Below are 12,247 nucleotides of genomic sequence, written 5' to 3' on the forward strand. Positions count from 1 at the left end.
TTATATATATATATATATATATATATATTACTTTCCATCTCATTTATTAATCCATCCCATTCTCTCTCTCTCTCTCTGTCTGTTTTGCATTCGCCTTTGGCTCCAGTGTCCCCCCGCATCTCATTTCCTTCCCGTCCCTCACGTTGCCTCACGAGCTGTGATATCTCACTCTGTGGTGAGTAACGACATGAGGTGTTGGATTGTATGGGCGTTGCGGCTCGATGCAGATGCGAGAAAGCCGGAACTTTCTGGGTGACCGAAAAAACCAGCATCACAGTCGTCGCCTCCTAGCAAGTGCAGCAGCCCCGACGAGTTTTTGGCCTCTGAGAGAGGGGTTGAGGGGGTAGTAATTTTTTGGTTCGTGCTGTTCCTCACCAATGTTTCCGCGGCGGTTGGCTCAGTGGTGTCCCTTTCCGCCCCAACTAGCTCCCGCAGCAACTGACTCTTGAGCGCCTCTGAACGAAACGATGTACCAGCACGTTTGCTGGTTGATGCCGCGGACTCAACGTTACTGCCGCTGAGGGAACCCCACAATTCCCCTTGTGTGCTGATAGCAGCCATCGTATTCAGCTCGGGAGTCATAAAGAGCGGGGGGTCTCCGGCTTCCACTGTAGTTGCTTCCGCCCTAGCCGTCGTGGTTGCCCCTGCACTAGGTGACACATCCCATATGCCCCCGAATCCGTCATTCCAGATGGCCGAGTTCACGGAGCCTTGACAAAGCATCAAAGCTACCCAGCTCTCATCGCCGACGGTGCCGCTAAGACTATCAGAAGGTGTGAAGTTGGTCCCATCCGCCCTGTTCGGGTTGTTGTTGTTGTTATTGCTGCTGCTGAAGCCAGCCACGGCGGAGATGTCAACACGCCCTCCCTCAGTTTTGCCTGAATGTTGGGTTGAAGCAGCATCTAAAAGTATCCCACCTATTGCTCTATTGGATGATACCCAATTGATGTCTTCGTGAGCCCTATGACCACCACTCCCCCGACTCCCTCTACTCTGTGGCGCACTGTGTTGTTGCTTCATCATGTCATGTTGTTGCTGCTGTTGCGGAAAATGATGGCGTGTGTGTTGTTGTTGTTGTTGTTGTTGTTGTTGTTGTTGTTGCTGCTGCTGCTGCTGCTGCTGCTGTTGCCGCTGTGACTGGTAGCTTCCATGTTGATTGCCGTTTACCGCCACATTGCGGCCCCATGCCATGGCCGCACTCGGAGAGTTTACAGTCGCAGATGCGGCCGCCAAAGAGGAGGCCTGCCGGTTCGCCTGCTGACTCCTCGGTGCCGGAATAAGTGTGCTGTGCGTTGTCGCGGCTGGGCTCTTGTGCTCCACAACACGAGTGCACTCGCCTGCCATCGTGCCCGCATGGAAGTTATGCTGATGGTGGGTTTGGTGCTGCTGCACGGCGGAGTGGTTGGCATCGTCGTGTTGCCGCCGCAGCACGCTGCCCGGAGTCGTGGCGCCGTTGTCTCCGCCTCCCATGGGAGTTGCGGGGTGGTTGAAGTAAGCCACCACGTGGGCATTGCTGCAGGCCGCGTGGCTAAGGCAGGCGCCCTGCCTCCAGCTGGCGCACAATTTAATGGGGTTCTCCATTCGCCCCTCCCGCTTGAGCGCAAACGCCGCCTCGCTCCCCTGCGTTGGGCTCAGGTCCTCCTCGGTCACGTAGACCGTCTGCGAGGGAGATATCTGCACCAAGATCCGGTCCGAGGGGCCTGACGGTTGAAAGAAGTGCTTCGTCACGTCAATGCCTTTAGCTCTTCCTTTGCCGCGTCCCATTGCGTGTAGAAGCGACAAGGCGAAGCACACAAAAAAAAAAAGCTTATTTCTGCTCCTTCCTTTGCAGCAAAACAACAATCAAATCAACTGTGCCCTTTTGTAGTGAAGATAAACGAAAACACCGTTGCCTCGCGGCAGGTGCGTCAAATAATAACTAAAACCACTGCGGGAGGAGATGAGAAGAGAATAAAAAGACACACACAAAAAAAAAGTCCTCACTACCACAACGAAGGGAGCGGCGGCGCATAGCCTCGCCCCACACGCACACAAATAGACCCCCACAACGGAGGTTGCATGCATATACGCATACATGCGCAGTGAGTCGTTGTTGTTGATGTCTCTCAACGCGGAGCATCAAGCTAGTTCCCTAATAACGAGCAACAAACAAATGTCCTGGCTCACACGCGACGCAGGGCGAAGGCGGTGATAACACAAGTCTCCACCAACTCTCTTTCTTTTTTTTTTTCTCTCTCTCCCCACTCTGTTGCTAATTTGGTTACATACGTATGCGTCGTAACTTTGTATGTATGGAGGTATGCCGCTCCGTGTGTAAAAGTGTGAGAGGTGGTGAAGTCCCCAATGTCTACCGTGAGGCGGAGGTAGAAGCGGAACCGCTCAGTGAGCCAGCGTTGCGATGTGTGCGAGAGGACTCCACCTTGCGCCGCAGACGTCGGCCGCTGCTCAAATTCTTCTTCATAAGAGCAGCGTCACGCTCCACGATTTCCTTGCGGTTCACGTACTCCGCGTTCAAGTGTCGTCGAATGCCAATCTTTGCAATGTCTGGGTGATTCACACCGTACAGGCGATCGTAGCGGGTCTCAGGCACCTCGTTCATCCACGTTGGGGAGCGGTCGTGCAGGCTGCGGGTGCGATCCTCGTAGATGTCGCCTGAGCGTACGTCATCGTAGCGCTCCTGTGTTTCCGTGACGAACAGCGTCTCCTCTAGCGGTGGCCGCTCCCACGCCTGACGGTCGTTGAAGAACGCGGGGAGTTCCACCGTCGCTGCCGCCACCTGCGCGGCGTCTGGGTGGTTAAAGTCGCGCAGCGGTCCCACCTGCTTGGTGGTGTTCTTCATCAGGTGCAGGTCGTACATCCACCCGTTGCGGCGGCGGAACTCAATGAAGTTGAACTGCTTCACCGCGCGACCCCATTCGTAGAAGCGTGACTTGTAGATGCAGAACTTACGCAGGGCATCCTCCACCTCATCCATTAGCGGCCGCGAGAGGTGGGCGCGGGGGATGCCGAGATCGTCCATCTGCGCTAACACCAGTGGCACTTTTTTCTTCTCAACTACGTTGATATTCCCAAAGCGCTGCAGCGGCTCACTCGTTGGTGTGTAAGAGTGATCTACAATGCTTCGGAGGTACAGCTCGGCCGTGAGCACGTTGGCTCGGGGCCAACGGCGGTCCACGAGCTCCTGCCAAATGGCGTCGCACCGATCAAATTGCCGGCACTCACGATGCCCTAAAAGAAGTGCGTTGAAGCTGCCAACCGTCACGTGTTCATTATGGTGCTTACGAAGGAACGAGAAGACGCTCTCTGCCTCCTGCATATTTCCTTGCAGCGATAGGGCGAGTATCACCAGTTCGTAGGTGCTAATTGTGGGAGAAATACCCATCATCCCCATGCGATCGTACACCGCGTCTGGAACAGCGGTGACATGCGTGTACCCGCACGTCAAAAGTGTACGCATCAGTGCGTTCACCAAATGCGTGGCAGCCGCCGTGGCTTGCGGTGGGCAGTTCCCACCACAAACCATCCGGCACTCTGCAGTCAGCAGTGCGAACGCCCTGTCAAACCACCGGTGCGCCTCCTGTGCTCGCTCCTCGCCATTTTCGTCTCCAAGTAACTTGTACGTGAGCGCGGGGTCGCCTTGTGCGCTGCAATGCAAAATGCGCTGCCCCACACAAGAGGCTGCAAGTGCATCAATGAGAAGACCGTAGTGATTCACGCCGAGTGCACGCCGTCGGTGCAACTCATCTACAATGTGGCTTGCCTGCTGGTAGAGTCCATGCTGCGCCAAACGGATGGCGAGATCAAGCTGACCATGCGGTGAGGAAAGTTGTGGGGCCTGCACCGTTTGCTGCTGCTCTTGAAAGCCCCTCTCAAACAACCGCAGTATGTTGCCACAGGAGGCACTGAACATCCGCATGTGTGCCTCCCGCTCGCGTTTCCGCTGAAGCAGGACGAGGTGACGCTGCCGCTTCGTGATACCGCTAAAGTAATACACCCCCTCCCACTGGTTCTGCGGTTTGCGCTGCGGAAGGTTGGTACGGATCATGTAGTACGACGGCACCGTCGTCTTGGCGACATTCTGTGAGAGCATTTCTTCCGTCGGATGCGAAGCTGCACCGTTCGGGTGGATGCAGTGATGTCCTTCTTCCTTTTGGTGGGTGACGCCGCGGGGTGGAGGAGGAAGCAGAAAGATCCCAAAAGAGAGATGCACACGAAACAACACGGCGGGCACCCGCAAGAAAGAGAGAGGCGAAGACGCACGCAACAGAAAGCAAGAGAGGCCCCATACGGCACGGCTCCCTAACCCTTCCCCATCGCAAAAGCACAAAACAAAAACGAAAACAAAAAAAAAGACGCCAACCGCTGTGACACCTGCTTCACAACACAATTCTCTCTTCTTTTTGTCTTGGGCTGTCGCCAGTTCAGCCAGATGGTGGGAAGAGTGGGAGGGGAATACACAATCATTGCGAGCCACGAGGATGGCAATTGCGTCGCCGCTTCACCCCAGAAAGTCACCAAAAAGGGGCATGTAGCCTGGCCTCAAGACCCACACACACCGCGGCGTCGGCTGATCATCGATCGCCTCCACCGCAGTCGCACAACGCAAACAAGACAAAAAAACGCAAGCACGAGGAAGAGCTGGCAGTGAAGCGCAGAAATCCCTTCGGCGTTGACACTGTCCTTTCCCCGCCTTGCACGGAGATGAGCTACCAAATCACGGTTTACTCCTCCTACTGACGGCGGATGCCGCCGGACTGCCTTCATGCGCCGTGGCGGTTGCACAGGAGCGCTGAGCAACGACGGCGCAGGCGCCAGCACGCCTTTGCCGTACGGGTACTGCGGCAATGCGATGCGGTGCTGTGGGTTGCTCTTGTCCGGTACCAACTCAACGTATGCCGCGTACCCACCATGGCGGTCAATAAAGCGGCTCAGTCCCACGTCTGCCCCCACAAGACTGCCGTTGCACTCCACCGAAATGGTTCCATTCCCCTGAATGGAGTGCCCTCCAACCATCATACGCACGGGCGAGCGGCCCAACAACACCTCCTGCAATGAAAGCAAGCGCAGCGACTCTCTCAGAAGAAAACAGTTGCCCTCCATGGCCTCAGCAAGCATGGCCCGAGCCCACAAAGGACTGTCCAATTGCATAAACGGGTGCTCTCTGTTTTTGTCCGTGTCTTCGGCGGCAGCGGGATGCCGCTCGCTGGAAAAGTGGTCACTGAACATGGCGTTGAGATACTCCACACCCCTCGCGGCGTACGCCGGCATAATACTCGCATGCACAAACACGACCCCCTTGCGCACCACACTCACCGGGTGCTGCAGGAGGTACGATCCGTAAGCGCCCTGTGGGCTGAACGCCTCGGCGTACGCCCTCTCTCCGCCAAACGCAGCCATCGCGTCGGGGTGCACATAGCTGAAGTCACCCAAGAGATTCATCAACTCATGATTGCCAAGAAGAAAAATAAATTCCCCGCCCACTTCTTTCGCCTGCTGCTCCAGGGAGGCAAAGAGGTCGTAAATCTCGTGGGGATGTCGCCCACGATCGACGATGTCGCCAAGCTGAACGACAATCGAGGAACCAGCAATCCATCGGTCTTTGGTGTCCGTGATGTTTGCAAGCTGCAGCAGTTGGCGACAGCGAAAGAAGTCGCCGTGAATGTCCCCAAAGGCAACCAGGCGAAGTTCAGTGCCGCTTGTCCCCTCCTCTTCCGCCGCATAAGACAACGTCGGCCAACACGCAGCAGCGCAGCAAAAAAACAGTAACAATAACCCCCACATCCTAAGGCATAAGCGCACGCGGGAAGAGGGGGGCCTTTCCCTCACAAATTGCACACACGCAAACAACGAGCGAGAAAACGACAACCCGGAACTTCCTCACTACACTGTAAAGTAAATTTAGGAAAAAGAGAAAAAGATGCATGCGCAAAGGTAAGAAACCCATTTGCCCTCAAGCAGCCAACCGACACCACAAAATCGGGGGAACCATCAACGGTCACACGCGTGGCAAAGCGTCTCTGCGCCAAAGGCCTGTAGAAGAAGTAATGCGAGCATTTTTTTTAAAAAAAAGAACATGTAACGACTGTGACGGTAAAAGCCCGCCGCAGCTACAGACATTTTTAACAACGCACAGTCGTCGAATTCGTTATCCTTCCAACTGGAGAGGTGGCCGGGGAATGGCATTTCTCGTCGACACGCCGTGCACGGCGTAACGCAGCCCGGGCTTTAGCAACACCCAGAAATGCGTGTATGCCGCGGTCTTTGAGCATCCCGTGCCTCCTCCTTGTCACTAGTGGCACACGATTTGTATGACCTCTGCTACCCCCCATTCCCTGCTACAGAAGCCGGGCGGCAGCGTGTCATCCCTGGCACACAGTGGCCCTCATCAACAGAGGCAGAGTTAGGCACAGTGGCACGCGCACCCTGAAGAGTCCGACGCGCCAGATTCCAGAGCCGCAACCAGAAGCAGCACCCAAAACCAAAAACAAAAAAAGGGGGTAAAACTCTATTCGACACCTGCAGCTCAGTTTATGTAGCGCCTGGTACCACTCCATATAAAAAGGCATGCGAAACCGCGTCCACGTGAGCCAGCACGTTGCGGGGATTTGTTCCATCCGCAGTAATACATGCACGCCCTCTCTGTGTGTATGTTACATTTAATGCAAATGGGTATACCCATCTATACGGCAATCTTGACGTGACGCTTCATAAATCGCCGCAAATGCCATCGGTATCAATGGTGTATCCACCGCACACAGGTGGGTTTGAGGGTCCGGAGAGCACAATGAGCTGCCGACGCGTCATGTTTCCCGCGCCTCGAAGACGCTGAAGATGAATACGCACATGCGGCGCCAAGGACCACTGCATCCCGAGCGCAGGAACCACCATGTCACTTCCACCGCGCCGCTGCCGCAGCCCACCGGAGAGCACCGCACGAACCTGATTGGTGACAAGCACGGCGGCGTTTTCCTGCACCGCAAACGTTTTCAGTAACGTCCCCGCCAGCATCACATCCGCCGCCACCTCATCTCCCCCGCCATCACCTGCGGCAACCGCCCCCGCAATGGAGTCCACTGCCACCATTCCTCGTCCACCCGCGGCGTGAAACGCACTCGACAAGGTGCCGTCCCGGAGCAGAGAAACGAGATCCTTCAGTGTCCTCATGCGGCGAATGTGTAGCCCCGTCATAACCGACCTCGCTGTCACCGCCCCTTCCAAAGACGCCTTGAGTCGCTCAACGGCCGCTGGCGGGAGGTGCGAGGAGAGGCGGAGAACCTTCTGCTTCGCCCGTTTCACAGCCCCTTCCGCCAGCGCCGCAAGCCGAGTCGCCGGAAAGTCTTCGGAGAAAATATATAGTGCCGTCACTCCTCTCGTCGTGGATCTACCAGAGCAACGCGCAAGTGTGTTTGTCAGCGTCCACGGTGCACACAGGTGCTCTGCAACACACTGAAGAAGGCTCTGTAGAACAAGCTGCGTCTTCCCGCTGCCAGCCTCACCGTACACCTCGGACAGAAATCCAGCACGAAACCCACCATCTGACGCGCCTTTCCCCGCTACGCAGCTACTGCCGCTAAGAAGGTGGTCTATAGATGGGCACCCTGTGGTGAAGAAAAGGGAGCCGCCGTGCATCGCCCTGGTCGGCGTAAACCCCTCGGTAGCCGGTGTGCAAAGCAAATTCTCAGCACTTCGCGATATCGATGCAAGGCCGGCGTCAAGACTTGGCACCTCAAAAGAGTCTATTCTATGCCTCCGAAGGAGATGGTGCGTGCTAAGAGCCAACAGCACTTGCTGAAGAAAATGCTGAATTTCCGAAGCGTGACAAAACGGCTGCTTCCTCTGTTCCTGTTGTACAACCGTCGCTATGTGTCGCTGCACGAACGGGCAATCGCTTGTTAACAAAAGCAACAGCTCTGCCTCCGCGCTAACGCCCCACTCGTGGCAGCACCTTAGCAGGGCATCCACAAAAACGCGCCCCGTTGCGTTATTCTGCAGACCCGGCAGCAGTCGCTGGAGACTGGCGTTCAACGGCTCGTTTGCATGCATGAAGGCCAGGCCAAGTTGTGGTATTTTCCCCCTCTCTGGTGGAGGGAATTCACGCGCGTCAGAAGACCCCCTCACGTCGTGATGCCCCCCGCAGGGAATACATGCAGACTCCGCCTCCCCCTTGTCCTCTACGCGCCCCGCAGCTCCCCCCACAACAGCCGACCCAAGAAGAAAGGGAACCACGCAAAAAAAAAAAAAGCTGTCTGCAGCATAAGTGGCCAGAGCAAAAGAGAGTGAGATGCACACGCATTGCAAAAGAGAGCAAAATAAAGAAAGAAACGGTCCCAAAAAGAAAAAGGAGAGCTTTACAGCAGGAGGGAACAAAAAAAAAAAACGCCGCAAGAGCGCCGACAGCCGGTAAAACACAAGAAAACTACTGACAAAAATTCGGGGAAGGGCATAAGTACCTTGGCAACTTGCGAGTCGCAAAAGGCAAGAAAAAAGGAGAGAACCGGAAAGGCCGGCCAAAAACCTAAGCACCACAACTAATGCCACCACCGACAGCTTCGCTGCGAGCCGTGACACCACCACCAACGGCTCACAGTTGCCTGGGTTGGCCTGCCTTCCAAAAACACCTTCAACATGCGGCATCCACCCCCTGCCCGTTGCCTTCCATCCCCCACCCCGCCCTTTTTCTCCAGGAAAAAACAAACGTGTTGCTGGAGCAGCGTGCTGTGCACGAATCACCCCAACGTGGTGCGCCCGGCCCCAACCCCACGCATGCCGCTCCTTGTATTTTTTTTTTGTTCTTTGCTTGTTTGCTGCTTTGCTTCACTCCTTCGCTGCATGTCGTCCACACACACACACGGGGCCCCGTACATTTCGGGATCTAATAAGAAAAAAAAAACACACACACACAAAAACGTCCCCCAGCTGGTCCCGCTTGTGGGCAAAAACCAGTCGTTTGCCCATTGTTTCTTCGCTCGCATCTCATTCTTTTTTTTTGTTTTTTGTTGTTGTTTTCTTTCGCTAACATTTGGTCCCCATTAACCCTCCTCTTACACTCAAAGAAGGAAGAAAAGCGTTATTGTGTTGCCACTGGAAGGCACTCGTCAATGCGCGTGTCACTACGGAAAGGGAAAGAAAAAGACGCAGAATACAAAATAGGGGCTCTCAGAGTGGGCCAAAGGCAATGAAGCCCCGCTTCTTTACCTGCTGCAGCCTTTACCATCGACGTTTTTTTCCCCTCATTCCTTTTTTCTCCTTTTCATTTGTTTACGTTTTGTTTTGTATGTCCTCCTCCTAATAAAAAAAAAAAGAAGCAAAAATACGGTCTGAGGCCGTGTGGAGATGCAAGCAGAGAGGGAGGGCATTAATGCATGACTTCTTCTCCCTTCCGTTTGTGTTTTTTATTTCTGTTCTTTTCTTTTTCTTTTTTTTTGCTCCGTCGCTGCTCCACCGCAAACGCAAGCAGAAAACTGCACGCACACACGCATCATGGCCGTAAAAAGAAAAAAAAAGGTTCAGATCATTTTGCCTTTTGGCGCTCCATTCCCCCCTCCCTTGGGCATGTCTGTCTATGCCAGCTCCGCAGGCCGCGTCAGACGCCTCCCAAATACCCTCCGCTCACATTCACTGACGTTACATGTGTCTGCGTGTGTGTGTGTTTAGGCTGCTTCCAGCGCCCACACAGTGCGACGCAGCCGCAATCACTGGCCCCATCACTATCTGCTCCTCGCGATCCCGCATGCAGCGCAGACTGAGAGCCAGGCGGCGGCTGAGCCATATGAGCAGAAGGAACAAACCACACACACACACACACACAAATATATATATATATATATCCAGGCATCTTCAAAAGAGTCACAGGAGCAGATCTCCGTGGAGTTTCACCACCTTTTTGTCAAGATGGCGTCGGTGCCCTCTCACATCCCGCTGCGTCGCCACCCATCCGGCCTCTCGGAATGCCCCTCCGCTATCAATCACCGTTGCGAGCCCCCATCGAGAGAGCGCCGCCTCCCCAGCACGTTTACATGCTCCTGCAGCTCGTGTAGTGCAGCAGTCAACCGCTCCATCTCAGCAACGCGGCTGCGCAGCTCCGCCTCATATGTCTCCTCCTGCGCCTTCTTCTCCAAAAGCGCAACCTCCTTCTCTGCACGCAGAACCTCGTTCGCGGTGAGAGCCTCCTCAAGCGCGGACGCCAGTTCTTCGGTTATGCTCGCTTCGTTCCTCACTTGCTGCCTTTGCTGCGCAAACTCATCCGCACCAAAAGCAGATATACGCGCTCTCAACTCATTGATGGTTGAGCGACAGCGGCCCAACTCATCCAGTAACTCCTCTCGGGTGAGATTCATATCCAATCGACGCTGGGCCCTCATCTCGCTCTCTGCATTCTCGTGGTTCCGCAGCTTCCGTGCAAACAGAGCAACGTCCTTCAGCAGCTGGGTCTCCAGTTTTCCCTGTTTTCGATTCTGCTCACGCTCTGCGTCGAGCTCTCTCTCTACCCGCCCCAGCTTCTCCATAGTGCGCCTTAGCCGGGAGTGAAGCTCCTGCACAAAGACGTGTGCATGCGACATCTCACCATTAAGCGAATCTAGAGTCAATTCCTTGGAAGCGCTGCTGCTGGAAAATTGCGTCTTGGTAAGTTCCTTTTCTAAAAACTCATTCCGCTTCTGGTATTCAAGGCAACGTTTGCGCCAGTCAACGTTTTCGGAGTTGCTACTGTGCAAACAGACTCCCTCGTTTTGCGCTGCCTCAATTCCCTGCACAACGCCTGCAGAAGACGGCCCCACTACGTGTGAGCTCGCCTGCCGAGAAGCAGGCCTTTGGAGGTCAGACGCCACAGGTGGCACCGCCCCTGCAACCTCAGATACGGAAGCTCCCTCCCCCCGTAAAGCTCGGTTCAATGCAAATCCATTTTGCAAACTTTCCCCGTTACCGCTGCCATTCCCGCCGCAGTGTACCCTTTGCTCAGACAAGGATTGTGCCATTAAGGCAGGGAGAGGAGACGCCACATCTACCGAGGCAGCACGAGGTGTGCTCCACAAAGGGCTCAGAAGGTTATTCTCATGCTTCGTTTTGGCGTTGAGGTCCCGCTGCAGACTGGCGGCCTTAGCGCTGACGTGTGCCAACTCGTTCTTGGATTCAGTCAGCATTCGCAAGACATCCGCCTTCTCGCGGAGCAGTCCTTCTATGTGGTCGTCAGACGCCTGTAACTGCAACCGCAGCATCTCTACCTCGTCTTCCCGGTCACTCAGCCGAGACTCCAGGTACCGCACCTCGGAGAGCCTGTTGCCCATCTGCTGTTCCTGCTCAAGCAACTCCATCAGCGCCTCGTTGCAGCGCCGCGTCACGCTTGCGACGCGTTGCGTGAGGCCACTGCGGTCGAGCTTCGCCAGCTCATGCTCCATCCGTTCGTTGTCATCAGTGAGTGGGGGGCAGGCGTCACCTTCAAAGTCAGCCGGCAAAGTGTTTAGGTAATCCTTCAAAACGGCATCGCCGCAGATGCCGCGTTTTCTGTGTCCCGTGTCAAGCCCGGTGCCGTTGTTGCTTGTGTTCGGCGAGGTGGAGAGGCCGGCCACCATGCGGAGGCACGCGCGATATAATTAATACACCCAAGAGCACTACCGCCAAGCGCCCGCCTCCCACAAGACACGGGATGCCTGTGCGTCGCAGCTACCACAAAATAAAAAGATTTTCAACCTGCCCGTGTGTGTGTCTGCGTATCTACAGGCAGGCACAAACGGGATAGGAATACCACGCAAGACCAACCGCAATGTCAGGCGACCACCTAGGAGAAAGAGAGAGAGAGGGAGAGGGAGAGGGAGAGGGAGAGGGAGAGAAAGCAAATCAAGAAAAAAAAAAACATAGTATTAATAACCAAAAATGTTCATAACAACAAAAAAGGGGAAAAACGTCGCATGCACTGCGGCCCCTCCCGCTGCATCGCGTTGGAGGGGCCGCAGTGGGGGGAGGGTGGTGGGGCAGGGACGCTGCGAACCAACTCGGCAGATATACATATATACATAGAGCTCTGGTAGAGACAAAGCAAAAGTATTATGTTTCCTTCTTCCTGCGTAGACGGCGCACACGCGCCCGCGGGTCCCTGCCGTGGCAGTGCCGAAATAAGCCAAAGAAAAAAAAAATAGGGGGAAGTACACAAAGTAGGGGACGGGGTGGAAAGGAGATCAATCAATGAGATTGAAACATATGCAGAAATGTGGGTCGGGGGAAGGACAAAAACCAGGAGATAAAGAGAAGAAAA

The 12,247-nt window shown here is 55.0% G+C and overlaps 5 protein-coding genes across 5 annotated transcripts, besides 9 other annotated features; all 5 read right to left on the minus strand.

Annotated features, from left to right (window-relative positions):
• Position 1: 1 nt before the first annotated feature.
• Positions 2-28: a microsatellite.
• Positions 29-60: 32 nt separating this feature from the next.
• Positions 61-81: a microsatellite.
• Positions 82-165: 84 nt separating this feature from the next.
• Positions 166-1,764, minus strand: TraAM80_02388 (uncharacterized protein; the record flags this gene model as incomplete). The annotated part of the gene is made up of 1 exon (XM_029379392.1): positions 166-1,764. The coding sequence occupies one exon, from the start codon at positions 1,762-1,764 to the stop codon at positions 166-168; it is 1,599 nt and encodes a 532-aa protein (XP_029240781.1).
• A 583-nt stretch (positions 1,765-2,347) lies between these two features.
• Positions 2,348-4,090, minus strand: TraAM80_02389 (uncharacterized protein; the record flags this gene model as incomplete). Its single annotated transcript, XM_029379393.1, has 1 exon — positions 2,348-4,090. The coding sequence occupies one exon, from the start codon at positions 4,088-4,090 to the stop codon at positions 2,348-2,350; it is 1,743 nt and encodes a 580-aa protein (XP_029240782.1).
• A 226-nt stretch (positions 4,091-4,316) lies between these two features.
• Positions 4,317-4,354: a microsatellite.
• Positions 4,355-4,539: 185 nt separating this feature from the next.
• Positions 4,540-5,781, minus strand: TraAM80_02390 (putative serine/threonine protein phosphatase; the record flags this gene model as incomplete). Its single annotated transcript, XM_029379394.1, has 1 exon — positions 4,540-5,781. The coding sequence occupies one exon, from the start codon at positions 5,779-5,781 to the stop codon at positions 4,540-4,542; it is 1,242 nt and encodes a 413-aa protein (XP_029240783.1).
• A 676-nt stretch (positions 5,782-6,457) lies between these two features.
• Positions 6,458-6,490: a microsatellite.
• Positions 6,491-6,705: 215 nt separating this feature from the next.
• Positions 6,706-8,634, minus strand: TraAM80_02391 (DNA repair protein; the record flags this gene model as incomplete). The annotated part of the gene is made up of 1 exon (XM_029379395.1): positions 6,706-8,634. The coding sequence occupies one exon, from the start codon at positions 8,632-8,634 to the stop codon at positions 6,706-6,708; it is 1,929 nt and encodes a 642-aa protein (XP_029240784.1).
• Positions 8,635-8,976: 342 nt separating this feature from the next.
• Positions 8,977-9,010: a microsatellite.
• A 357-nt stretch (positions 9,011-9,367) lies between these two features.
• Positions 9,368-9,424: a microsatellite.
• Positions 9,425-9,782: 358 nt separating this feature from the next.
• Positions 9,783-9,808: a microsatellite.
• A 1-nt stretch (position 9,809) lies between these two features.
• Positions 9,810-9,827: a microsatellite.
• A 138-nt stretch (positions 9,828-9,965) lies between these two features.
• Positions 9,966-11,567, minus strand: TraAM80_02392 (uncharacterized protein; the record flags this gene model as incomplete). Its single annotated transcript, XM_029379396.1, has 1 exon — positions 9,966-11,567. One exon carries the CDS (start codon positions 11,565-11,567, stop codon positions 9,966-9,968), a length of 1,602 nt encoding a protein of 533 aa, XP_029240785.1.
• A 216-nt stretch (positions 11,568-11,783) lies between these two features.
• Positions 11,784-11,824: a microsatellite.
• Positions 11,825-12,247: the final 423 nt, after the last annotated feature.

This window comes from Trypanosoma rangeli (genome assembly GCF_003719475.1).
Source record: "Trypanosoma rangeli strain AM80 chromosome Unknown Tra_15.4_contig_00054, whole genome shotgun sequence".
In the NCBI taxonomy this organism is placed as follows: Eukaryota; Euglenozoa; class Kinetoplastea; order Trypanosomatida; family Trypanosomatidae; genus Trypanosoma; species Trypanosoma rangeli.